Source organism: Gossypium hirsutum, chromosome A10, assembly GCF_007990345.1.
Source record: "Gossypium hirsutum isolate 1008001.06 chromosome A10, Gossypium_hirsutum_v2.1, whole genome shotgun sequence".
NCBI lineage: Eukaryota > Viridiplantae > Streptophyta > Magnoliopsida > Malvales > Malvaceae > Gossypium > Gossypium hirsutum.
The window spans coordinates 109871882-109898109 of NC_053433.1; the positions used below are offsets into that span (position 1 = coordinate 109871882).

Here is a 26228-nt window from a genome sequence, read left to right on the forward strand (position 1 = left end):
ATTTAAGAGCAGGTAAATAAATAAAGCTTTCAAAAGAAACATCTTTCATGCTTCAAAACAAAATCACAGCTAACGCTTTTGGCCCCTCTGAGAAAGGCCATGTGAAAAACTGAAGCTGTTTTTTTTTTTTTCTTCCTCCTTTTTTTTGGCTAAATTTTCTTCAACGCCAAGAAATTTTTTCCATAAATATAGAAAAAAAACCTGAAACAGAGAATAAAATTTGAGCAACAAAGAAGGAAAATATGTTCAGATTACATAAGCAAAAGTCTGATAAATCTGGTGAGAGGTTCGATTTCAAGTTCTCCAGCTTCCAAGCTAATCAGGTATCTCTCTTCCAAGCTAATCATATTATTCAGTGTTTGAACTATTACTTCATTGTAATGTTAAAATTGAATCCGCTGTTTCATCGCAAAAACTTTACTTCTTTCATTTTTTTCGTAGTTTTTTCTCATTAAGTTTCCTTTTTCAAACTTACATTTTCACTGTCGACTCGCGGCAGATTTTAGTGTGTTCTTTCAATTATTATCATGGCTGAATGGCGAGTTTGGTGATGCTTTTTCATTTCTATTATTTCATTTCTGAGTGAGTATGTGGAAAGTTACTAATCATAGACCTTTTTCTTTTTCGAAATTCTCGATTTATTGATGATCTTTTATGTAATTAGATTCTAATTTCCGTATATGAAGATCTATGATATGCAGTAAGAACGGCTACATTTTTGGTTTAGATTTTCTTTTAGTCAGATCTGTTGACGCTTCGAACAAAAAAAATATCTGTGGACGCTTCCGTTTTGACTTACATAGTGTCTTTCATTTTATACGTTAACTTCATTTCTATTTGCGGTTTGCACTTGTGAAATTGAGCCGGTAAAATACTAACTAATGGTGAATCGGAAATTGTGGAATATTTTGATATAATTTGAGAATTTTTTTTCTTAAAATTTTATTGAGATTAGTCTTGATTTAATGACGATTATTTGTTTTCTAATAAAAAAGATTAAATGTGAGGACAAATTTTCGATTTATTATACTAGTTTCTTTTCGGGCATTATTTATGCTAAGTGTGATTTACTTTTGTAAGGAAAAAGATAATAAGAATGTATAAAAAAGAAAGAAAATAAGAATAATTTAAATAAAAATTAAAAACCTCTTATATCATAGTGAGCCTATTCCCACCAATGGCTTGACTTCTTTCACACTTGCTTATTTTGAAAAAAAAAAAAACAGATGTATAATATATTAGTTAGACTCGGGTGTGAGTGTCAGATAATATTCAGAATTTTTAAGTTTTCCGGTCTTTGGAGGTCATATATCTATACCAATGCCTAAGGCAACATAGTGCATATATGTTTTGACTCTGCCTTTCATGTCTTAACAAATTTTAAGGAACCTATAGGCAAAGAGTATAAAAGCAAGTAGCAAAAGTAACATTTCATTTGAGGTTTAGGTTTTCTTTCTTAACATGTTCATTTATTCTTCGGGCCAAAGTTTTAGATGCATGAATTTTTTTTTTTTAACTTTTTTCTTATCTAAGGGCTTGTTGTTGTCTAGTTAAGTTGCTAGTTGTACCGAGGTGATTCTTGATACAATTTTGGATTATTGAATTCTTGAAGGTTCCAAAAGGATGGGACAAGCTTTTTGTGTCAATTATTTCTGCCGATACTGGCAAAACTGTGAACAAGTCAAACAAAGCATTGGTGCGGAATGGAAATTGTCGATGGACAGAGAGCTTTTCAGAGTCTATTTGGATTGCTCGAGGTGATACATCAAAAGTGCTTGATGAATGCTTATTTAAGCTTGTTGTTGCCATGGTATGGTGCTTGCCTTGATCTTTTGTGAAGTTTTATTTATTGTTGTGGATTTGACTTATGTTAGTGTGATAATAATCAATTTAAACTGATTTTATTGTAGGGATCATCTAGATCCGGCTTCCTTGGAGAGGCAACAATTAACCTGGCAAACTACATAAGTTCAAAAAATTCAATTCCTCTTTCATTACCATTAAAGAAATGTAACCATGGGACAGTATTACAGGTGAGATCCAAAGTTTATTCTTGTTTAAGTGCCTAACAGTCTTTTTTTTTTCTTTTTCATAAAAGTTAAAAACACTTTCTTCCCAATTTTGAAAGGAGAATTCTCTTTTCAATAGATGGAACAAGATAAACTAGCTTGTGCATTTGAACTGCTTGCTGCCACTGTATGTTGTTTTTGTTGCCAAATTGTAATTTTATTGCTTAAAGATTAGACACGTTACATTCCATATTAACACTAGTGGATGATACATATTTGCAGTGTCTCTTACACTGAAATTTATCCATGGAGAGAAAATTAGTTATAGCTTAAAGTTAATTTTGATGGAGGAATTATTATGTTGAAATTGATTCAATATTACTTAAGCTTATTCAGATAATTTTGTTGCCGGTTTTGGGAATTTATTATCCAAACCATGGTTTCTGGTCAATGAACTTGCCTTTGTCAAAGTTATGTATTTATCTTCTCTCTCAGTTACATGTTTTCATTTAGGAAGAGAAGCTCAATCATTCACCTTTCTTTAATGTTATTGTTAACATTTGATGATTCTCTGCAGGTTAAAATTCAGTGCTTGACACCAAAAGAAAAACGCAGGTTTGCCATTTTGCATGAAACCTTACACTTTGTGGCGTTCGGTTTATATATGATTCTGAAAAATGCTACTGCATGTTTTAAAGGGATGAGCAATGGAAAGATGCAGATTTGAATTTGGAGGATGCATCTCTGGAAAATGATGACTTGGAAAACAAATCCGATGCATCTGATGGTACATATGCCAGGAGTGTTGGATCTTCTTCTAGTAATCATTTTGAGGGTACTCTTCATCCTGGAGAATTGTCAAGTAGGGTATGGTCCCTTGATATAATTCCTAGGTCCTTTCAGGATATGTTCAGACTTTATTTGGTCAACTTCCCTTTCTGCAATTGTGTTTCTTTCAACTAGTTCTGTAATTTTATGTGAATATAATTAAAATGCTTAGGTATTGATAATTGATATATATATATATAGGCATGTATACCATTTTAGGTGATTATATGCGTACATACGTATATCAACTTGTATTATCAGTTCATTACTTATAGATAATATAAGATACTACAACACTTGGTTCATCTAAAGGACGGGCTTCTTTTCTTGTTGATGTTTTGGCATGGTCGTATGTTCATTGTTTACGAACTTTACTTTCTACGCATTTTTCTAGATTGCTTGCATTGATACCCAGGGCTTCATGCAACTATGAAATTATGCCAGCCTGTTAAGATGTAGGCTGCTGCGATACATGCTATGAAGCATATTACTGCTGAAGTTAGTCTAAAAATTCTACATATCCAGTCTTCTATGGTGTCAACTCAAACTTGTGAAAAAGAAATCAATATAGCTGAAAGTACACGAATTAGAGAAACACTTGTAGTAGCCTGTAGTGTGCAAAGACTGACAAGCAATCTAGAACCTAAAACTTAAACTGTGTGACAAGCATTTTCATTAATTTCCTCTGAACCATCTTTTTTGAGGCTGATGAAACCTTCTCATTTCTGTTCAGGAGCCAAGTTTGTCAGCATCAGATTCACGGAATAGCTTTGACTCCCTGGATGGTTCCTACAGAGAAAATTTCTCCCCTCATAATGGGGTTATGAGCAATCTAATCGGAAGACAAGATTCAACTGGTTCTCAAACTAGTACTCCAAGTGGATCCTATTCTTTTAATGACTCTTCCAGGTCAAACCACTCCTCTGTCGCTCCAAAGGTCTCCAGCTCCGGAGGCCATCCTCATAACCACAGGGAGGACTTGAATCGGGCTTCACGTCTTGTTCCCTCTTCTCCACTACGCAATACTGGTTCATCTAAAGATCTCATGGAAGCTGCAGAAATTACAATTGGGGAGCTTCGAGCAGAAGCTAGGATGTGGGAGCAAAACGCTCGAAAGTTGATGATTGATTTGGAAAATTCTCAGAAGGAATTTCTTGACCTTTCCAAACATCAAAAAAGTCTTGAGGCAGCACTTTCAGCATCACAGGCAGAATGTGATTGCTTGAAGCAGGAGATCAAAGAAGTAAAGATCTTGTTGGAGGAGTCACAGATGAAACAGGCTGCTGCAAACAATTTGAAGTTTCAGACTAAAAATAATGGCAATGTTCAAAAGGAGCTGGAAGAGGAGATAAGGTTTCAGAGAGAGGAAAATGCTAATTTGGCCTTACAGTTGAAGAAAACCCAAGAATCAAATATTGAGCTTGTTTCCATTCTTCAAGAGCTGGAAGAAACTATAGAAAAGCAGAAAGTGGAAATTGATAACCTTTCAGCTGCTAAACAGACCAGAAAGTCTTCTGATTCTGATGGGGAAAGTGATATTGTTGAACAAAGAAGTCGAGATTTGCTTGCAGAGAACAGGAATCTAGAGATCCAATTTCAGCTGCTGCAGGAATCACATGGGAAATTGGAAAGCACTATTCAGGCTCTGGAGAAAACTCTGGAAGAAAAGAACCATGAAACGGAGACCGAACAAGCTCTGAGGAGACAATCTCTGATGGATTGTGAAGCTGAATGGAACCGCAAATTAGCTGAAAAAGAGGAAACAATCATTAATTTGGAAATGAAATTGTCCGAAGCTCCTGATGTTCAAGGTTTAAAGGAAATGAATTCTGAAAAAGAAGGTAATTCTAATCTAATCAAAGAAATTGAAGATCTAAAACTGAAGGTGCAGGAACTTGAGAGAGATTGCAACGAGCTTACTGATGAAAATCTGGAACTTCATTTTAAGCTCAAAGAATCAAGCAGAGATCATAGCACCACCACTAATTCTCTTTTACCTGATCATCCAGGAAAGAACTCTTTTTCTAGGCATGAACCAGAAGTACCTTCTGCTGATCATTTACAGAGTCAATCTGTAGTTCTTGGAAATCGATGTGCTGACCTAGAGCTCCAGCTGGAAGCTTTCAAGGAGAAAACTTCTTATCTTGATGATGAACTCTCCAAGTATTGTGCCAGAGCAGACGAACAGGAGACTGAAATTGTCACACTGCAACAACAATTACAGCATTACCAGCAGACAGAAATTCAGAGTAAAGAATCCAGTATTTCTGAATCACCTGATGCCATTGAAATCTCTACATTGCTTGCTGAGTTAGATGAACAGATTCAACTTTCTTTAGCTGACTTAAAGCGTCCTGAGGGAACTGATTTTGATGACTCAGAGATTTTGAAAAGTAAAAATTCGACAAGTCAAAAGCAGCAAGTTGAGATTATCTTGAAGAATTTTGTCCAGCTAAAACAATTCTTCAGAGAAGGTACTGTTGGTATTGGTGGATATAGTAAAGAGGCAAGTGATCTAGGAAAGCAATTGTCAGACAAGATATCTGAGATAGGGAAGCTTAAATCCGACAATTTGCTAAAGGAAGATGAGCTTGTGGCTTTAAGACATCACCAAAAGGAGTTAGAAGCTCAGGTTTCTTCTCTTCAAAAGGAGAAAATCCAGTTGGAGGAAAACATAGAAATCATGCTTGGGGAAGGTGCCGTTACTGCCAAATGCTTGGATGATTTGCGGAGCAAAATGATGGTACTTAATAGCAATATGGATTCCCAAATTTCAACCAACAAGATACTTGTAAAGAAATCTGAAGAGCTTGAAAGTGGCAAGCAGGAATTGGAAGTTCATCTATCTGAACTAGAAGAAGAAAATCTACAATTATCAGAACGGATCAGTGGTTTGGAAGCACAATTAAGGTATTTGACTGATGAGAGAGAATCTCACCGTCTGGAACTACAAAATTCAGAATCTCAAGCAATGGAACTTAAGGGAGAGATAACAAGATTGGAAAATGAAATAGAAGCACAAAAGGTTGACATGAGACAGAAGATGGAAGAGATGCAAAAGCGGTGGTTAGAAGTTCAAGAAGAATGCGAGTATCTCAAAGTTGCGAACCCCAAACTGCAAGCTACCACTGAAAGTCTTATTGAAGAATGTAGTGTGCTTCAGAAAGCAAATAGAGAATTACGGAAGCAAAAGGCGGAATTAAATGAGCATTGTGCAGTCTTGGAAGCAGAACTGAAGGAATCTGAAAAAGTTTTTTCTAATATGACTAGCGAAGTTGAAGCTTTGGAAGAAAAGTACTCCTCAATGCTTGAAGAAATAGCCTCAAAAGAGAGAGCCCTTAATTTGGAGCTAGAAGCACTTCTTGAAGAGAACAAGAAGCAGAAGGAAAAACTTGTTCTTGAAGAGAGCCTGTTAAATCAAAAGTACTTGGAGAAGACAGCTGAAGTCGAAAACCTCCAAAGAGAGGTTGCTCACCTCACTGAACAAATTTCTGCTACCCAGGATGAAAAGGAGAAAACAGCATACGAAGCTGTGCTTGAAGTTTCTCATTTACGTGCAGATAAAGCCATGCTTGAAGCTGCTCTACAAGATCTTCAAGGAAAGCTTAAATTATCTGACGGTAAACTCAATACATTTCAGGTGGAGTCTGAAACTGAGACACAGGAACTTAAGGAAGAGCTAGCTTCTGCAAAGCAAAAACAGGAAATATTGATGGCTGACCATGAAAAACTATTAGATTTATTGGAAGATGTCAAATCCAATGAAGACAAACTAAAAGGCACTGTTAGAGGGCTCGAACTGAAACTCAAAGCTTCTGAGTATGAGAATCAGCAGTTGGCAGAAGAAATTTCCAGCCTTAAGGTCCAATTGCAGAAAACAATGGTCCTTCAGGATGAAATTTTAGATCTTAAAAAAACAATCAGTGAATCCAAGTTTGAAAATGAAAGGCTGGAAGCTTCTTTCCAAATGTTATCCAGAGACTATGAAGAACTCAAAGTTGAAAGAACCCTTTTAGCCGAGAAAGTCTCTAACAGTCAGCAAGCTGTTTCCGAGCTAGATGCTTGCAGACGTAGGAAAGTGGCCCTCGAAGAAAAGGTCCTCCGGCTGCAGGGTGATTTAACTGCAAGAGAAGCCTTGGGAACTCAGGAAGCTGCACTGAAAAATGAGCTGGCCCAAATTAGAAGAGAAAATAGCCAACTCCAGAGGAAGATAAAGAAGCTTGAGGAGGAGAAAGATGACTGCCTGAAGAAAGCCCAAGGCCTTGAAGAGGAACTAAAGCAGATAAAACAGGATCAAAACAGCCCCAAGACTGTGAGTCTCTTCTTTAGCATAACCCTGACCCTCGTAGGTTTATCATCTATAGACAGTTGTTGTTTGGGATTTTCTCTCTCATATGTACTTGAATTCATTAAAAAATAAGCTCAAAATAGGTTTATAACGTTCTCTTTGCTTCTAAAATAGCAGAACATAGAAGAGAAGGATAACCCATCATCAAGTGAGAAGCTGTTCAGTGAAACGGACCAAGTACAGCAACATATAGATGAAAATCACACACAGGTTGTTTTTTATTTTAAATTCATGTTAATCATAATCTCTTAGATCGGGCAATCAATTGTTTACAAAGGTGGTCTGATCTTATGTTTCTGTCTCTTGTTTTTTCCTTTCAGGTTGATAACAATCAAAACTGCAATAATGAGACTTCTCAAGTTTCAGGAGCAGAACTTTTGTCAAAAATTCAGAATCTTGAAAATGAACTTGCAGAAGCTTTAGAGGCAAATGACATGTATAAAGCACAGCTTAAGAGGTAGGTCCAAAAGTGGTAGATTTTCTAACCCCATAATGTCGATTTTTTTTTTCGTTCTTAAATATAGCATCTGAAATATGATACACTTGTTTCCATTTTAGTAAACAAGGAATTCCAATTACATATTCTTCATGTTCCATTCCTTACATTACATTTTCTGTTTCATGCCGTGCTATTACCATTGTCTTGCAGCCATGTACTTTTTCAATTAAGTCATTGTTCAGAGGTCTATGAATTTGTATCATGATGAAAGGATGAGTTATTAGGTCAAACCCTAGAAACGAAGCTCTCGCTTTTCTTTCTTCTTGGACAGTGGAATATTAGGTTACCCCTATTATCTCGGGAAGTACACGTCAAACTGTTTGTATGCTCCTTAGTTGCTTTGGCAAGAAAACGGAGGCGGGGGAAATAATCATCATAACCATTATGAGAAAGTGGGGTATCGGACTAGCAGGATTGCTTATTCTCACTAAATAGTTTTGCATACATGATTTCAACCTTTCACTCATTCTTACAGAAAGTGAACCACCTTATCAGAATATTTTAGAATCAAGAAGACATCAGATTCTACTGCAGACATACAAAGGCTAACAGTCTTTACATATTTTGTTTGCGTGCAGTTTGTTAACGAAAGAAGTAAGTTTCCATTCGCCTGGTCCAGAAGGGGATGCAAGAAAAGACGGATGTGATTGCCAGACATCAGCACTCGAGAAAGAGCTGAAAGAGCTACGGGAACGATACTCCCACATGAGCCTCAAATATGCTGAAGTAGAAGATCAGCGAGAGCAACTCATGATGCAGCTTAGAGCTGCCAGTGGTCGAAGGCGCTGGTTTTAATGATTCTAATAGTATAAATCCGGTCGTATTGTTTCTCCAGCTCCGGCATCCACACTGAACTTCTCTTCTTTCACCATCTAATTTTTTTTCCTATGGTGTTTGTGAAGATTCTTTACGAAGCAAAATAGGGAAACAAATTTATGGCTCCTACATCAGGAGCCAGCCTGGGGCTGAGATAGGTTTATTTAAAGGCTAATTGTAATACAAAAAACAACATATAACAAAGTTGTATACTAATAGTATTTTTATTTCTTGTAGGTATGCTGAGCAATGAAAACAAAAGTATAAGGCTATTATAAGCCTTGATTTCATCTACTCAACTTGTTTATATTATTACAATCATTTTTTTTTAAGATAGGTATGTTATCTCTCCTGAAATAATCACTAATTGAAAAGATAAAGTGGCGCTAACCTTATTGAAGACTTGACTGTTTGATCCATTACATTTAACTAATTTTAAAATAAATTTTTAATTTAAATTATGAAGAGAAAATTGATAGTTCAATTAGTTCAATCAAAGTAACTTTATACCCATTTAAAGCAAAGCACTGTATTTGTTATGGTATATTGTGACGACAACGTAGCAATATCTATTTCTCTTACTTTTTGTTTTTGTTTTTCTTTTAAAATGACAACTAAAACATAATGAAATTGGGAAACCCATTTTTTTTTTTTAATATTTTGAAATTAGATAGGAGAGTGATTTGAAGGAACGTGCACGGTGCGGACATTTGAACTAAAGACAACATGAGAGATGATTTTGAGAAAGACAGCATAAGAGATTTTTTGGGATTTGAGAATTAAACAAAAGCAAGCAAGCTGGCACTGAAAGACGTTTTTAAACCGACTTGAAAGGGAGTGTTGATTTCTTGACTGACTAAGTAAAATAAATTCAATTCTTTGAAAATCTTGTTTGAATTGGGAACCCTGTTGATTCAAAAATCGATATTATTTTATTAATTTATTTTTAAATTTTTAAATGATTAAAATATCAAGGGAATTGAAGTAAATGCATATGGATAACTAGAGATTTATCCTCACTCGTTCAATAGGGAAACATTCAAATCCAATGGTCAGTTTGGGTTTAGAATGCCTTGTTTTAGCATATCCATATCTTGATAGTCATTAAGTTATGATTCAATTTTAGAACATAAACCCTAAACCTTTCTTTGAAAAATAACTAAAATGAGGAATGAATATTATGACTGACATTTTATTTAAGCATATATCAATGAATCAATGATGCCAATTGTTATTCCAATTATAAACTTGCATACCATAGCATTCTACATATAATCAGAACAAACACAGGCAACAACCTTTTTTAATGACTCTTTACAGCTTTTTATAACTATAACAGTCTTCTCTTTACAGTATTGAGTATGCACGGATTACCTCCACGATTGGTGCTCGACACAATGGACATTTTCCGCCACCCCGAACCAACTCATTCGCACATTTTGAACAAGTACACATGTGTCCGCATCTGCAAACCAACATTTAAATCTAAGGATTTTAATATCATATGCGAAAATTGAACACAAGGAGTTTTAGAAAAGTTTAAGAAGGTAAACCTGTACAATAGTGAATCAATATGGCTATCACAACAAACACAACAAGTCCCTTTCCTTACATGACCCCATTTCGACCCATCCTCTGATGTTTCTGCACTCAAAACTGTAATGCAAGTGAAATATGAAAACAGAAACAATATAAAACTACCTCATGGCACGGAAATAAAAGAATCCAGAATAATGGTTTTAAAAACCTTTTTCACCAGCTGAACGATTCAGAGCAGCAGAGACTTCCTGCCTGACAGATCGCTGTAACTCCAGCTGCATATCCATGCAGGCTTCCAACATCCTCTGCATGTTGCTCATGCCCTGCTGAAGTCTTGCCATATCAGCTCTTAGATCATTGATCATCTCCCATTCCTGCTGAAAATAAGAAGCCCTGTGAAAAACTTGATGCAGAGTAATATATACCTTGTATAGGGACTCAAAATATGAAATGCGGGCCCCTTTCCAGAGAATATTCAGCATGTATCGAACTAACCAAGACTGACAACCTAAAATGATAAAAAACAGAAACATCATTAAATCCAGCAGTCACCTAAAGAGTTTGCTTTGAAATTGATTACTATGACTGTGGTTTCACCTTTGGATAGGTAAACAACATCGATGACCACAATCGGGGAAGACAACAAAATCCCTGATACACAATTCAATTACTTACCCAACAAAATGTCTCTCCAAATGGGATCACTTCCATAAATAATTTCATCTTCAGTATGAAACTCACAACAACAATTCTTAGATCACCTCTATATGTTAAAAGTTATTCCAATGGAAAACTTAATACCTAACAGAGAATTCTACGAACAGAATTGAATCAGATTCAGTACAATTGGTAAAATACGGTTGCCAGATGAAGAAAGATGGCTTACAATTTCAGATCTATGCATGCTGTGCCTAGACCACCTAGTGTGATGTAAATCATGATGCCACAGTGGTTGTGGTGGTGGCACTGGAGGAGAAGGTAGCACCAGTGAAGGCCTGTTAATAGTATCATTCTGATCATCATTTGTTTCACCCCTCTCCTGCTCTTGATCAGGCGCTGGGGAGGCTGGAGTTGGCAAATTTCTATGCAGATCCCAATCAATGGGTGAACGACTCTGTCTTTCCACATAAGACTGTATTAACTGGTCTAGGCTTTCCCGGAAACCACTTCGAAGCAGATTTGAGACACTTCTCCTACAAATTAAATTAAGTTAACCATCAAAGTATAACTGTTTTAAGTAAAGAGAAAAAAACAAATATGAGATCAAATACCTGCTCAGAAGTTCTCTAAGTTCCATACCATACACATTATCATCTTCGGGTGGGTGAAATCTATTCAACCTTCTAACCGGGATTGCACGACGTGCTCTTGGAGGACCAGAACGCCCTTCCGACCAATTATCAACAGCTTCTTGAGAGCGACCCTCATGCCAAACCCTCTGGGCTCCCTGTGGACGATTTGCTTCTCCATTTTCATTTCCAGGATTTTCTTGACGATGCTCACTAACTGAACTTTCTTGCCAATTTGTATCCATTACTTCTGTACTGTTGTCTCTCAATTCGTTGAACTGAGGATATGTTGGTTGTTGCCAGTTTCCTCTCTCATCATTGGCAGCCGGTTCTCGCCAATTCCCACCTTGGGTAGTATTTTCTTGCCAACTTATGCTCTCAACAGCCATGTTCCTAACCAGAACTCCTGTTTGATTAGGCAACTCTGCGATGCCACTTTGTGTACGCTCAATGTTTTCTCCTTGGACATCTGGTGACATGTTTGTTTGGGGAAGTTCGTGTCTAGAATCATTGATGACATTGCTAGATGTGGTTTCAGAATTGCTGTCCGCTTGATTTTGGACATTTGTTGCTAATCTGTTATGGAGCCCTTCCCTAAATGGGGAAAAAATGGCAATACAAAAATCAAAGTATAAGTACAAAAGTTTTGTGCTTGAATAAGCTGAAATGAGAATTGCGAAGATTGTTCAAGCCATAATCTAGAGGCAGGTAGATGAACTGCAAAGTGATCCATGCCTTATTTTAATAAAAAAACCATACACACCACATTTTTATCACTGTTTGCTGGCAATATCTACTTTTTATGTTTCTCAAACATAAAAGCACAAATGGGAAAATTTCAAACTAAGTTGTTCCAATTTTCCATGAATTGGAGAATGTTATAGATCAACACATAACTACATAGTATAATAGGAAACAGAACCCCCTCCTCTAAATGAGGTCTAGCTGTATGGTACATCAACAAAAACATAGCAAGATTGTCAATCCCAAGCACCATATCCCATGTATTATTCAAGCAATGCATCTTGTGGTATGTATTATATGCCAAAATTCCTCAGAATGTAACATTACTTTTAAACCATCAACCTTTCACAAATTATTAAAAAAAAATTATTAACAGTTAAAACTTCTTAACCGTGAGCATCAATGGAAAATATCCATACCTCAAACCAGATACAGTGTTCCGTTGTCTTAACTGAATTAATTCACTTGCTGCTACTGAAGTTGGCCTCTCCTCTTCAACAGGTCTTTCATTTCGTAAGAATCTACCTCTGAGCAGTGACTGAAAAGTTAAAAGAGCTGATAGGTAAGCATAGCCGTATATGCAAATAAAAACCCAGGTAGGAAAAGGCATTTAAAATATATACATGACAAGATGTGTGATAATGCAATACATCAACATAGTTTTTACCTTAACAAAATTAAATATGTTCTTGAAAATATATATATATTGATGTTACTTTCACTCTTAGCCCTGATATACCCAGTCTATCAAGAAGCAAAAGCACGAGTGTTCTTGGTTTCTGGCCTTGCATGAATATGTATGCATCTTAATTTATATATAGGCAGCAACAAAGGAGAAAAATGTTGAAAAAAGGAGGCGACAACAAGGTATATGTCAATATGATAGCATTAGCTCAGCCTAGGGCATCATTGAAGGTCATGGTCACCTAACTTTGACTACTAGTTCGATACAAGATTGGTCAACTATTAATGCACCATTCCAATGGTTATAGCAAATACTTAAGATGTTCATTCTACTGAAGGAATGCCGTTGCAGAAAAGCACAAAACGCCTCTTATTTCGATATTGAATGCATTCATTCCAGAAAAAGCTAGAGTCATGCTTTCTCTGTTTCACATGCTTTTCTGTTTTTATTACTTATTCATTTCTTGATTGGTTAGTCAAAGCAGAAGCATAAGCCTTGTAAGAAAATATTAGACCTTCAACAGAAATCCTCAATATGCTCAAAGAAGAAAGAATATGGTCTGGAAAAGCTTCAAACAACCAAAAAAAAATGCAACCAACAATATGGCAAAAAGACTGCATTTTCAAGGAACTCCAAGGAGTGCTTCAATATGTTATTTAGAACTACAGTCTCAGGTCAGAATCATTAAATAAAAAGTGCAAAAACTATTTATTAGCAACATAAAGTAAGAGGGAGATTTCATGTTTATTATTTAGTTTTTCAGTAACCAGTCATTTGTTTAACTTGGCCTAAGCAATGCCCGAAAACTCGTATGCCTTTCATGGTTAGACCAACATAACCAGGGATTTCTGCAGCTCAAGCTTTTCGAGCAGCTAAACAAAAAATTGAGTCTAGCCAAGAGTTGAGCCAATCAAACATGCTTTGTGTCCACAAATTTTCCAGAAAAACAGCTTTTGAACCCTTATACCTTATTAATCGGGTTAATCTCATTTTGAACTACAATATATGTTGAAGTTGAAACACTTACTCAAACCACAGAACTAATATCCATGCATGAAGAGGCAAACTTGTAATCCTTGTATTATAAACAAAAATAAGAAAGAGACCATGCCAGTATGCTGCAATATAAGTGCAAAATCAAGTAGCCGACACTAGTACAATAGTAAATATGCAGAGTTTACTTCAACTCAATTTAAAATCAAGCAAATTTTTATTTCCTGCTAATTAGAAAAGTCAAAAACAAATATATACAGCTTAGCTGAATATAATTACTTGAAACAAAGAAAAGAATTGCAGCACATACAAATGCATGGAGCTAGTGCCATCTTCGAAAAGCACAAACTTAACAGACTTCATGATAGCCAACTAACCTGAATGCGGTTACGATGAGCAAAATCAGATACAGCACGGTGCTCCAACAAACCCTGAAGTTCCCTTTGCCTTTCTCTCTCAATCCTCACAAGCAAGTCGATTATTGCTTGTCTACCACGCAACCTCCTCAAGTCCCTACGAATATGTTCTGGTTGGCATTCATCATGCTCAGCAACTGAGCCTTCCCGAACGGGATCAACTTGCACACTACCTGTCGCTGACTGATTTTCTCTCCGTCCTCCACGAATACCTCGCTGCTGACTTGTCATTTGCACCCACTCCCGGACAATTCTAACTCTCTCACGTTCGGTTTCGCCAAGCCATTCAGCTCTAGGATTGCCAGCCCTTTGGGTAACATTGGATGAATGATCACTAATCCCACTCTCCATCCATCCACGAACAATCTGCCTCACCCTTTCTCTCTCAACTTCACCGAGATCAGGTGAGTGCTCCCTACTAGACACATTATTATCCCCACGATCATTCTGTGACACACCTTGATCATGCGACCATGTTCCATAGTCATTCTCGCTCTCACTCACATCTACAATGCTCCCAGGATTTTCACTCCCATGACTTTCAGACAAAGTTGTACTAGACATTGTTGTATTACTATCAGCATTGCTTTGCCGCCTCAACCTTTCCCTCACCCTCTCTCGTGCCCTATTCAAGACATGCTCATCCTCCAACTCCCTCCACATTTGCAAAATTGAAGAAGCCTGAGTACTAGGCCTCTCAACATTCCCCCCTTGTCGCCTAGAAGCAGATGACTGCGACTCTCTCAAGAACGAAGAGTCCAGCATTGAAACAGTATGCAAACCAGCTAAAGCCATCAATTCAGACTCCCTGTTCCTCCTCTCCATCGTAGTCATCATTTCCTGAGCCTGCCTAGCAGCCCATCTACTCAAAATCCTAGAATGCCGCCTTCTAGCAGCGGATGACTCAGCCAAATCATCACCTTCAAGATCAGACCTTCTCCTCCTCCTAACAAGCTGATCACCCTCGTCATCCTCATCATCAGGATTTCTATTAGAACTGCATGATGCAACTGACATACAATCATCTAAATGTCCTCTCATCAATTCCTCCAAACCCCTTTCCAATTCAGCTCTGACGTCATTTGCAGATTCTGGTTTTTGTTGTAAAGCCTCAAAATCAGTCATATTTTTTTCCTACACCTAATTCTTTTTCCTAATACAATTAACCCATTAGCTTCATTTGCCTTCAAAATTACCCAAGATCACAACCCTGTCAAAATACATGTATATATACAAAAAATTACAAAACCAGACCCTAATTTGGCTTTCAAAATTTAATAAAAAAGCAAATTAAAAATCAAACAAAAATAACTATGTCCTAAGCCCTAAATTTGGCCAAGAATAGAGCTCCAACTCATTTCTTCACCTAATAACAATACCAAAAGTCAAATAACAATAGGGAAAAAATCCCAAAAAAAAATAAAAAAATGAAGAAAAATTTATTGAAATTTGTTGAAAATGAAAGAAAAACTTAAGACGAAAGAGACGTACCTGCGAAAGTCTATAATGAATTTCCCTTCCCCTTTCCGTGTATTGAAATGCGGGGTTTATTTTTCCCTGAAAATCAAAATAGGAAACTGAAATAGAAATTTTATCTGTTCAGAAAAATAAAAAATTATTAAAAAAGAGAGAGAGATCAAAAGCGAGAAGCATGTGAGAAATTTATAAATTACATAAAAAGAGAGAGAATTCTTTTGGTTCATAATTTTCTGTTTGGGTGATTTTTTTCAATTAATTTAATTACTAATTTATTTACGGAAGAAGAGAGAGAGGCGCGCGGATTTACCACAAAGTGACACGTATTAAAACTTTTAGCTTTTTTTATTTTTTATTTTGTAATTTATATTTTTTGGGAGTCAAATAGCTTTATGCCACGTCATTAAATATTTGGAGTGACTCGGTCACTGCCTTTTTCTTGTTTGCTTTATGACGCCACCGCTCTACTCTCTCTTTTTTCTTATTTTATTTTATTTATACAATCAATTTATGTTTTTAATAAAAGGGAAATGTTGTTTAGAGTTCAATAGATGTCAAATAAAAATAGTTTTGAAATCAAATAATATCAAAAATATAAAAAAATAATTATAGTTTTGAGTAAGCTTGTAAGTAATTGGTGACTTAAATATAAATAATTTAAATATCCGTTAATGAGTTGAGTTACATGTTTAAGTCGAAAGATATAATCGAAATTTGAAAGTGTTTGAGAAAAATTATTAGGTCTGGAAAATTAGTTTAGGTAAAAATTAGTCCCATTTAAAATATGGGCTAAGTTCAAGCTTAAATATTTAAAGCTCGAGCTCGACCTATTTTTAAATTTATAATATTTTATATTACGTTATCTTTATATATTATGTAATTTAGAATACATTAAACAAATAAATTTATATTAAATATATAATATTATTTTAATTTAAACATTAAAATAATGTTAAGATTATTAGATAAAAAATTCAATAAATAAAAAATGTATAAATTTGTCGATTGAGTCTTAACTCGAGAGGATGTAAGTTTGAGTGCTTTGAAGCGCATTATACTCATATTTATGGGTTGAGAAGAAGTTATGGATAGTTGTAGCCATTATGTCAAAAAGAACAGATATAATCAGAAGCTATAATACAATTATTCAAAAAAAAATTATAAAATAACATAAGCAGACCTAAAATGGATTTCGATTAGTCTTTTATAAGCTTGGACAAATATAAAATATATTAATGTCATACCTAAACCCGACTTATAAACACTTTTGATAATAGCTGCTTGAATAATTACCATAATTTATTTTAATTTGTAATATGCAAAAATTTAAAATAAACACTCAATTAAATTAAATATTGTACACATACCCCCCCCCCCTTAGTATTACTTATTAGCTATTATCGAATGTTCTATACGTTATTTGTTTAGTTGATTGGACAATTTGCTTCTAGAAATGCCATTAATCGGGCAGGTAATTAAATTCTCAAACCTAATCCATAAATATACATTACTTTAACATTCATGAATTTAAAATAACATTTTTCAAATTTTTAAGTGTTTTATTAAAATAGCATTAAAAATTGCTTTTATTGTAAGTTTAAATTCAATCATCATTAAACGTATTCATCATCTATTGGTGAACATAAGATTTTGAATCATTCACTATTTTATTAGAGAATGCAACAAAATTACTAACTGTTTGATTAAAATGGCTTTGAGAACAAATTAAAGATTGGAGATATTTGAGGAGATTCCAAAAAAGATGCTAGTACTTTCTTTTATTGGCTTTATCATATACAGAAATATTATGTAGTTAGTTTTATTTGTTTGTTTTACCTACCCAGTAAATTAAATTATTTTAATTATATTTTAATTTCTTATTAATATAATGACTTAATTTATGTCTTTACTATTAAAAAATTTAAAATTATTTTTTTAAATCATCGAATCCTTTTATTAAATCAAACAAAGACAGATAAAATTAAAAGGTTAACATTCACTTTCTTAGCTATGAGGATTTATATTGGCAAGTTATTTTGATCAATATTTTCTTTTTATCGAAAATAAATAATTGCAAAATATAACAATAATTGAGAGTACCTTTTTTTTTCTATAAATACAATTAAAACTAATTTTCTTCATAATTAGATTCTTGAATATATTTAAATTTACTGAACTTTTTCCAAAAATAAAACAAAAATAGTTGTGTTAAGGTATAGATTGTTTTAGGTTAATTTGTGGTTGCAACCCCTCTATTATATTAAAATTTAAGATTTAGTATCTACATTTTAATTTGACATAATTCATTCCATAAAGTCTAGCCCAGCAGACATTTCTATACATATATAAAAAGAAAAATTTTAAATATTATGTTATATATTTTTTATTGTAATTTAAATTATACTAACAAGAGGAAGAATAAATGCTAAAGCAAGTTCATGATGATTGCTCAATCAATAACATCAAGGTTTACACTTTTTAGTTTACTGGTATATTACCAACTGCAAATATAGTGTACATTAATCCAAAGCTGCCATTGTTACATTTTATGTTTTAATTACTGCTTCCTTAACACTAAAAATCTACAACTTCTGCCCCGGTCACCCAGACCCCAGACTAGGGAGTGATGAAAAGTACTGTTAGGGTTGTTGAGGCAGCTTATCAATGACAGATATAACCAAACTTATCCAGAAATCCAAAACCGAGTTCATTCTGCCATCGCCAGCTTTAAGCTACATTGAGGATCAGCAGCTTCTACCTGAACTTGATCTCAAATATAGGTACCTTGCCTCCATGTCTTTCGTTTAATCCTGCACCTTCAACACATATAATACCTAGCACTCATCTCGATCTCAAGTGTTGGTACCTTGCATTCATGTCTGTCTTTTGTTCCAACACCTTCACCTGTCGAATTTGCAGGAATGTCTATATGAGTGCTTACATCCTTCAAAAACAAACTGAACAAAAGCAAAATTTACAGAAGATTGTTAGTATTCATATCCACAGCTTAAGAATCTCATGTCCGTTCAAAACCTCTGACAAATGTGCAACCCACGAAATGAAATACATATGAGACTATTTATTCAGCAAATTAAGGCTGTCAGCTCAATCCCTTACCATGACAGTTGCATACATACAATGCTTATTATTTATCTCTTTCCCCTTCCATTTTCTAGCTAGCCTAAGCAAACAAGAAAATTAGTGATAGTTCTAAGTTTTAACAAACCTCAACCAAGACTTGTTTTGGCTAGCCTATAATTCCAGCCCCAAGAGGTAATTCTGGAATCAAGTTAGCGTACATACAAGGAGTAGCGAGGGAGAAAGAAATATTTCTCAAGTTCGAAGTAGCAAAAGCCCCATAAGGCTCCGGTAGAAATACCTTTTCTCTCTTTTCTTATATATACTGCTGATGCATAACAATAAGAAGCTGACTGTTCTATTGTTGTATTTGTGGAGCTTAATTGTAATAGATTATAGATTAAGATGGCATTTGGTATATTACATTTATATTATGTTTGGATCCTTTATGCAGCTTTCTTATCATACTAACCTAAGAGTTGATCTGAATACTTAATTTGTGATTTTACCTAGAAGTTATATATATAACTGCTTGCTATCATGTTATTCAGATAAGGCAAGTTCATTAGACACAAAATCACCTTGTCAGAAAAAAAAATGGAACATAATAAATAATTGTTTATCAAAATGTAAGAAATAAACCCTCAGATTTTAGGTTATAAAGACATAATTCAAATCTTTCAGATCAGGAACCCTACCGCTTATACGCACCTCTTAAGCTGGGCCTTATACAAGTCATCTACATCTAAAACTTCTGCAAGCTCAACTCCCATAAATTGACTTTCAGTATTGCAGTTTTGTTTGTTATCAGCCTGACACGAAAAGAGAAATGTGAGCTTTTAGAGTAACTTATGTTAAAGATTTTGATCAACTAGCAGGAAATGGAAAAACTATAGCAACACTGACCAGTATGTAGGCTTGCTCATTTTTCAGCAAACCTTTTTGAGCTCCCAAGGCTTCTTCAAGGAAAACTTTGCCACAACTGCAACTATTAGAGATTTTCTGAACGAATAAGGTTGTTTCAGCCTCAAGTTCTTCATGGTCTCTCAATAGCATCGCAAAAGAAGCTTCCAGCACTTCATTTTCAAACTTGATTTCACTAATTGTTTCCCTAAGAGCCAAAATTTCATCCTGAAGGAGTACTTTTTTCTGCAACTGAGCCGAAATTTCTTCTTCCAAAAGCTGGTTCTCTCTTTGGAGGTTGTCAACCTTGTTCGGCATATTAGAACAACCGTTTGCTGATTCTTTCGATTCTACTTCCAGGACCGTACACCGCACATTTAACTCCATCTTTTGTTTCCTTAGGTCTTCATTTGCTTTCTGAAGCATACTACATTCTTCAATGAGTGTAAGATTTTCGATTTTGAGACACTCACACTCTTCTTGAACTACTGACCATTGCCTTTGCATCTCTTCAACCTTCTGTATCATAACAAATGTTCGCACCTCCATTTCATCTTCCAATCTTCTTATTATCTCATCTTTGAAATTCGTAGCATCAAATTCTGGAATTTGTAGTTCCACGTGACAGTACTCTCTTCCATCATTAGGGTACATTAATTTTTCTTCTAAACAACATAACCCTTCTGATAAAAGTAAATTTTCTTCTTCTAGTTGAGATAAATAAACTTCCATGCCCTTCTTTCCTTCTTCGAGTTCTGAAGGTTTCTTTATGAGAATTTTGTTGGCAGACATCCGGGAATCCATATTGCTATTAAGTTCCATCATTTCACTCCGCAAATCATCCAAGAATTTAGCTGTAACAACAACTTCTCTCCGCATTATTTCCATATTTTCCTCCAACTGGCTTTTCTGCTTCTCAACGGAACAAATATGAGCTTCTAACTCTTTTTGCCGATTCCTCAAAGCCTTGAGCTCATTATCCTTGGCCAAATTGTCCGATTTAAGCTTCTCTATCTCTATTAATTTTGCTGGCAATTCCTTGACCAGACCACTATCTTCTAGACAAGGAGAAACCTGCTGTTTTTGACTAATCAAATCTGAACTTCTCAAAGTTTCCAAACAATCATATCCATGAGCTCCTTTAGGATTTGCAAATGAATAAAGAGTACACAACTGCTTTAACTCAGCTAAACAAAGTCGAATCTCGTCATCAAACTCAGCAACAGCCAGTTCAGAAACCCTGCATTCTAGAAATACAGTAGCAAATCTGTTCTCAAGATTATGAATCTTTGACAAAAGATCATCTCCTACAGCCTGTAAATCTTCAATATTGCAGTTATGCTTGTTATCAACCTGAAATGAGAAAAAGGAAAACAAGAAGACTCAGCAGTTTATTACTTTTTTGTTATAGGCAACGCTTTTCAATCAAATAAAAGTCTAGAGAGAGATGAACGTAATAAAGTCATTTGATCTCTAAAATGTGTAATTCAACCCCAAAAGCCACAAAATTTCAGGCCTATTTCAAATCATGGTTATAATAGCAAAAGGCAACTTTTAGCCTTAAAAACTGTATCAACAGCAATGCTATATGCAACCTAAACAAAATCGTCATTCCTTTAGCTCCTTCAATCAAATCCAGTTTTCAACCCATTCAGAAAAACTTCTTAGTTCATAATTTATTAGTTTTTTCATGTAATTTCGAATTTTTTTCTTATTTCTTTAAGAAACTCTTTTAGTTAACCCCGCACCCACCCAAAGGAGTCTATATATAAGTATGCATAACACTTGGAATTTCTTAAGTGAAGTTCAAGAAAATTCCCAATTGAAATTTCTTAAAATTAAGGCAAACTACAACTGAAAATCAAAAGGATTAATGATCCTTGTTAAACATAAGATCATGTGAGCACAAAAAGAAAATAAAAAATCTTGAAAATCTCTAACACTTTATTAACTGGGTAAGTTCAAAAAAAATAAAAATCATGAAACAATTTCCATCCTTGAACACTCACATTTTGTACATAAATTCCAGTATTTCTCATTTAATCATTAATAATCATGATTCCATGGATTTACATGTTTTCATTCAACTTACAAAGAATGAAAAGAAACATTCCTTAACAAATTTAACTCATTTTAGCACTTGAATCTTTCAGTTCATATCTAAAAAAAAAAGAGCTCCAAAATAAATTAAATAATGTGCTTAAAATTAGTGAAAAAAAAAACTAACATTCTCAAATCCAGGTGAATGCAGCTGTTTCTGAACAAAAATGGCCGCTCCTTCAGCTACTTCTTTGAATCCGTATAAACTATCTTCAGCTAAAACAGGCTTCTCCAACTTCGCCATTGCTAAACCCCAAACTACTCGAAATCACAAAAAAAGAAACAAAATAAATAATGGGGATTCGAAAATCAGTTGGTCAACATTTTATTTTGGGGTCTCATTTATTTTTCTCTCATGAAATCAGACGGGGGTTGTTTGGGAATTTTAACAGTATTTCTTTTTTTCTTAATTTCGCGCTGCGATTTCAAATCTGAAATTTGGGGCCCTTCATACTGTTTTATTTTTTAAAATTATTTTTGGATTTATTTGGAAATTATTCTTCCATCCCAACAAAATATTAGCAATAAACCATTTAAAAAAAACACAAAAATAATAATAATAAATTATGGTAAAGTATTTATTTAAGATTAGATTATTGTTATGATTTGACTTCAATAAAATGCAATTTACTCTGATAATAGCGGTTATAGATTAAGCTTCTAAATATTTATTTACGTACACTATGCCCAGGAATTACGAGACATTTACTGTTGTGTTGTCCCCCTTTTTTTTGTTGGGCTTTAAATAAATATATGGAATAAGTTTGGGTTTAATGACTTATCTAGGTTAATATTCAAATAAATTGATTATTTATGAAAATGATTCAAGTGAAAAATTTTGTACAAAAATGACATATTTTTTATAGTATATGTTGGTGTTGGCAGTTTCACTGTTGGTACCACATTTCATCATCCCGTAATGATTGTCTAGTATATAAAAAATAGTTTTTTTATGTTGACACCGTAATCAACTAGCTGAATTTTTTTAACTACAATTTAAAATTATGGTATTTCATGATTAAAAAAAGAAAAATAATAATATTTTAATAGGCATTGGTGTTTACGTTGCTGGCAGCGGTTTAAATTTTTTTTTAAAAAATTGTCAATGCTATTTTGGTGCAAGTGTTTTTGTTGCCGGCATCAGTTAAAATATTGGTTTTTTCTTTTTTTTTTCTAATTGTGAAATATGCGTATTTTTAAATTATAGTTGCAAAAATATATACCGGTGTTGGCGAACACAATACCGACCAAAAAAATTTATTTTTTATATACCGAGCAATCATTATGAGATGATGGAGTGCCGACAGTGAGATTGTCGGCACCAACAGGTATTGTAGAAAATAGGACATTTTCGTACAAAATTTCATGCTTTTGAATCATTTTTGTACATAATCAATTTATTTGAATTAGTTTTGAAAAAAAACCAGTTATCTACTGTATAATATTTTTCATATTAAGTATCATACTATTATTATATGGTAAATGTAGCTGAAAACAAATATACTTCAAACTTTATTCCATAAAAGATGAAATAATTTTGCATATTAGTAAGCTTAAGTCTTGTTCGGGTCGGAAATGTATTCAAGTAAAATTCTTTCAATAATGTCAACTTCAAGTTTTGAACTTAGCCTATATACTCGAGAAAAAAAAATCAATTTTTACTTCTTCCAACCACTTGTCATGTATGACTTTGAGAGGCATTGCACTTTGAGAGAAAATATTTCAAATTCGAATTTAGGAGACGACTTTGTTAGAAGCATAGATGAATTTAGGGGGTCGACAAGAGCCTATTCTCCCTTAAATATTGTAAAATTATTTTTTAAGCCCCTCTAAAATTTAATTTTTTTATTTTGATATTATTTTTAGTGTTTTAAAAAAAGAAAAATATATGTTTAGCCCTCCAAAGTTTTTTAATTTCATTTTTTTGAATTTATATTTTTATGATAAATTTAGGAACACTTTTAGTTTAATTTAGTAAACTAATACAAAATTATAATACCTCACAACCAGCCTAGACATTATGGCCGAATCTTGAGAAATTACATAAGTTCGCTTAAAAACCATATTTTTAATTCAAAATAGTATAAATCAAACATTGCTAAATATGTTAAATTGTTTTCTAGTTTTTAGGGAATTACTCAATAAAATATTTATTTTATTATTGAAAAGCATTTGAGTGGTCACCTCATTTTGTAACAGGAATTTTCTAAGTTATAAAATATTGAAAACTGTTGCTCAGTTTGTAAAACGGAACATGTGAATTTACAATTTAAAATAATAACTACTAAATCCAGCTAAAAGCAAATCAAAACAAAAATAAAGTCCAAAATAAACTAGTTCGAAAAATCCATTATAACATAAAAACCTTTAATAACCATTTATTAATAGAGAATCCAACCTGAGCTCCTACACGCCATCCAATCCTAGGTTTGCTGATTACCTGAGAAGATAAAAGTAAAGGGTGAGCTAACGAGCTCAATGTGTAACTCAACCCAAACAAACAAAACAAAAACAAAAATAGACGCAATTTATATATAAATATGGTTGCAGATACAAATACAGATACAATTTTAGAATTAGATACAGATGCAATTTCAGATACAGAAACAGGTCTTACCCCCATCCACTACACACCATCTTTATCCATCCCTACACACCAATTAGGGTAATGAATACTCATCAAACCCCACACACCTATAAGTGGGTGTACGTCACTTTTTAGAATAATGCAGACAAGCTACTAAATATAATGCGGTAGCTCGCCAGAATCGAATAAGTGCATCCAAGCCACCAGAACAGATATGTGGTTTAAACCACCGGATAAGACAAACATTAAACTGCCAACACTTCCTTCGTCACATCATTATCCCATCCCAATGCACATGGAATACTATACAAATATCAGATGCACATATATCATACATGCTATACACATCATAATATAATATCATGCTTTTAGAAATCACATTAACAGAGGCAAAATATTAGATTTTAAATCCATAATACATACGTAACACATTTCGGAACCTATGAAGTGACTAATTTCAAATCACATTTCAAATACGGTCCTAACGAAATTTTATAAAAAAAAATGGGTCTACATGCTCGTGTGGCCCACATGGCCAAACCGGCCCAACCTGTGTGGCCCATACAGACATGCAGCTTTCAAAATTTGTTTTGTCACTTTTTTTTTCTTTTTGTTCTTTCCTTTTCTCTTTTGTTGGCTTTCAAAATTTCAATGTCAATGTTTGCTACTTTATTATTGTTTTCTCTGTTATTGATTTCATGACTTATGATAGTCGCAATGTCGTGTTCAAGCAAGGAATTTGTATTGACAATTAAGTGTAAATCTCGTAAATGCGTTCTTCAGTGGTAAGATTTGTTAGTTCGTTTACATATGTCGATTAGGGGTTATAGTATTCTGTAATATTCAATTATTAATCAATTTTGGTTTCTAATAGGAGAAAAGGGTGGTGCGTATGATGTCTCACCAACGACTTAGGCACTATTTTAGGCTGCCACTTTGCAATGGTAAGTGATTAATATTTCCAGATTAAGGGCTATTTCATTTGGTTAGGCTTTAGTTTGGCAGTTGCATTTGATTTGTGACTTGGTTTTAAATGTATGATTGATAATTTTCACTTTCTGGGATGTCGATTTAGGTATTGGAATTCTCGTAGTTGAGTTTGCTTCAGAAACTGATCAAGTGTGTAACGGAAAACTTGAAAAAAATAGTGAATGGTGCGATGCCGAAAAACCCACTGTCAACATACACGGTCGTGTGCCAGACCGTGTGTGCCGCACGAGCGTGTGTGAGGTCATGTGGGCCTATTTTTTGAAATTTTACCCTTGGTTCGTTTTTGATGTATGCATCAAATTTAGGCCTTCCGTAGGGTCCGTACTGTGTAAATAAGAATGTAAAATATGAGATTTGATTTTCTGCTTCCATTAATATGACTTTTGAAAGTCTGACGTGTATAATATGCGTGACTTTATTATCTATTATTGATTGTGTAGGCCACATGGGCGTGTGAACTCATTTTTTGGAAATTTCGCCTAAGGTTGTATTTATTTGTGATGCGTATTTACCCATTTTGTAAAGTCCATATTGTATAAATAAGACTTGAAACCATGATATATGATATTATGATAATGTCTATAATGTCTAAAAGGTACGAAATATATATATGCATGGTCTGTATATTGATAATTCTAATGGTATGTTTCTATTTTGCTATGTTTGTATATGAGCATATGATGTCTGATTATGTTATTTTGTGTATCTCTGAATCTGCTATATGACCATGCATGTGACGTTATGGCGAAACTGGTTTGCTTTTGTTGAATTTGTGACACACCTGTTCTGCAAAGCATGGAATTCCATGCCTTATGATTTCTATTATTGTACAATTGCATGTATTACATGCTTGTCATTTAGATTTTGTATTTGCATGCCATGTCACATTGCATGGAGATGGGATAATATGGTAAGGAGGATGTTCTGG

At 34.2% G+C, this 26228-nt stretch overlaps 3 protein-coding genes and 1 long non-coding RNA gene across 17 annotated transcripts; 1 reads left to right on the forward strand and 3 right to left on the reverse strand.

The window, feature by feature from the left end:
* Nucleotides 1-48: 48 nt before the first annotated feature.
* LOC107915779 (cingulin) lies at nt 49-8794 on the forward strand. Of its 2 annotated transcripts, none has more exons than XM_016844950.2 (9): nt 49-323; nt 1613-1810; nt 1911-2033; nt 2587-2624; nt 2708-2876; nt 3571-7149; nt 7300-7395; nt 7506-7642; nt 8263-8794. In XM_016844950.2, exons 1-9 carry the CDS (start codon nt 243-245, stop codon nt 8477-8479), a joined length of 4638 nt encoding a protein of 1545 aa, XP_016700439.2. In that variant the 5' UTR covers nt 49-242; the 3' UTR covers nt 8480-8794. The 2 variants fall into 2 exon arrangements, with proteins under 2 accessions (XP_016700439.2, XP_016700441.2); XM_016844952.2 differs by having other exon boundaries at nt 7303-7395.
* LOC121207691 (uncharacterized) lies at nt 3337-4361 on the reverse strand. The gene is made up of 2 exons (XR_005902817.1): nt 4226-4361; nt 3337-4120 (listed from the first exon to the last, which is right to left on the reverse strand). It is a non-coding gene; the product is annotated as an uncharacterized lncRNA (long non-coding RNA).
* Nucleotides 8795-9711: 917 nt separating the features above from the next.
* Nucleotides 9712-15885, reverse strand: LOC107915780 (uncharacterized). 10 transcript variants are annotated; one of them, XM_041078047.1, is made up of 9 exons: nt 15840-15885; nt 15658-15723; nt 14128-15376; nt 12492-12610; nt 11311-11922; nt 10926-11232; nt 10248-10413; nt 10054-10156; nt 9712-9965 (listed from the first exon to the last, which is right to left on the reverse strand). In XM_041078047.1, the coding sequence occupies exons 3-9, from the start codon at nt 15289-15291 to the stop codon at nt 9848-9850; spliced, it is 2589 nt and encodes an 862-aa protein (XP_040933981.1). In that variant the 5' UTR covers nt 15292-15376; nt 15658-15723; nt 15840-15885; the 3' UTR covers nt 9712-9847. The 10 variants fall into 10 exon arrangements, with proteins under 10 accessions (XP_040933981.1, XP_040933978.1, XP_040933977.1 ...); XM_041078044.1 differs by having other exon boundaries at nt 10248-10416; XM_041078043.1 differs by having other exon boundaries at nt 10248-10416; nt 14128-15532.
* Nucleotides 15886-18061: 2176 nt separating this feature from the next.
* Nucleotides 18062-22126, reverse strand: LOC107915781 (sarcolemmal membrane-associated protein). 4 transcript variants are annotated; one of them, XM_016844959.2, is made up of 4 exons: nt 21851-22126; nt 19627-20976; nt 19432-19532; nt 18062-18546 (listed from the first exon to the last, which is right to left on the reverse strand). In XM_016844959.2, the coding sequence occupies exons 1-4, from the start codon at nt 21965-21967 to the stop codon at nt 18543-18545; spliced, it is 1572 nt and encodes a 523-aa protein (XP_016700448.2). In that variant the 5' UTR covers nt 21968-22126; the 3' UTR covers nt 18062-18542. The 4 variants fall into 4 exon arrangements, with proteins under 4 accessions (XP_016700448.2, XP_016700445.2, XP_016700447.2 ...); XM_016844956.2 differs by having other exon boundaries at nt 18062-18599; XM_016844958.2 differs by having other exon boundaries at nt 18357-18546; nt 19419-19532.
* Nucleotides 22127-26228: the final 4102 nt, after the last annotated feature.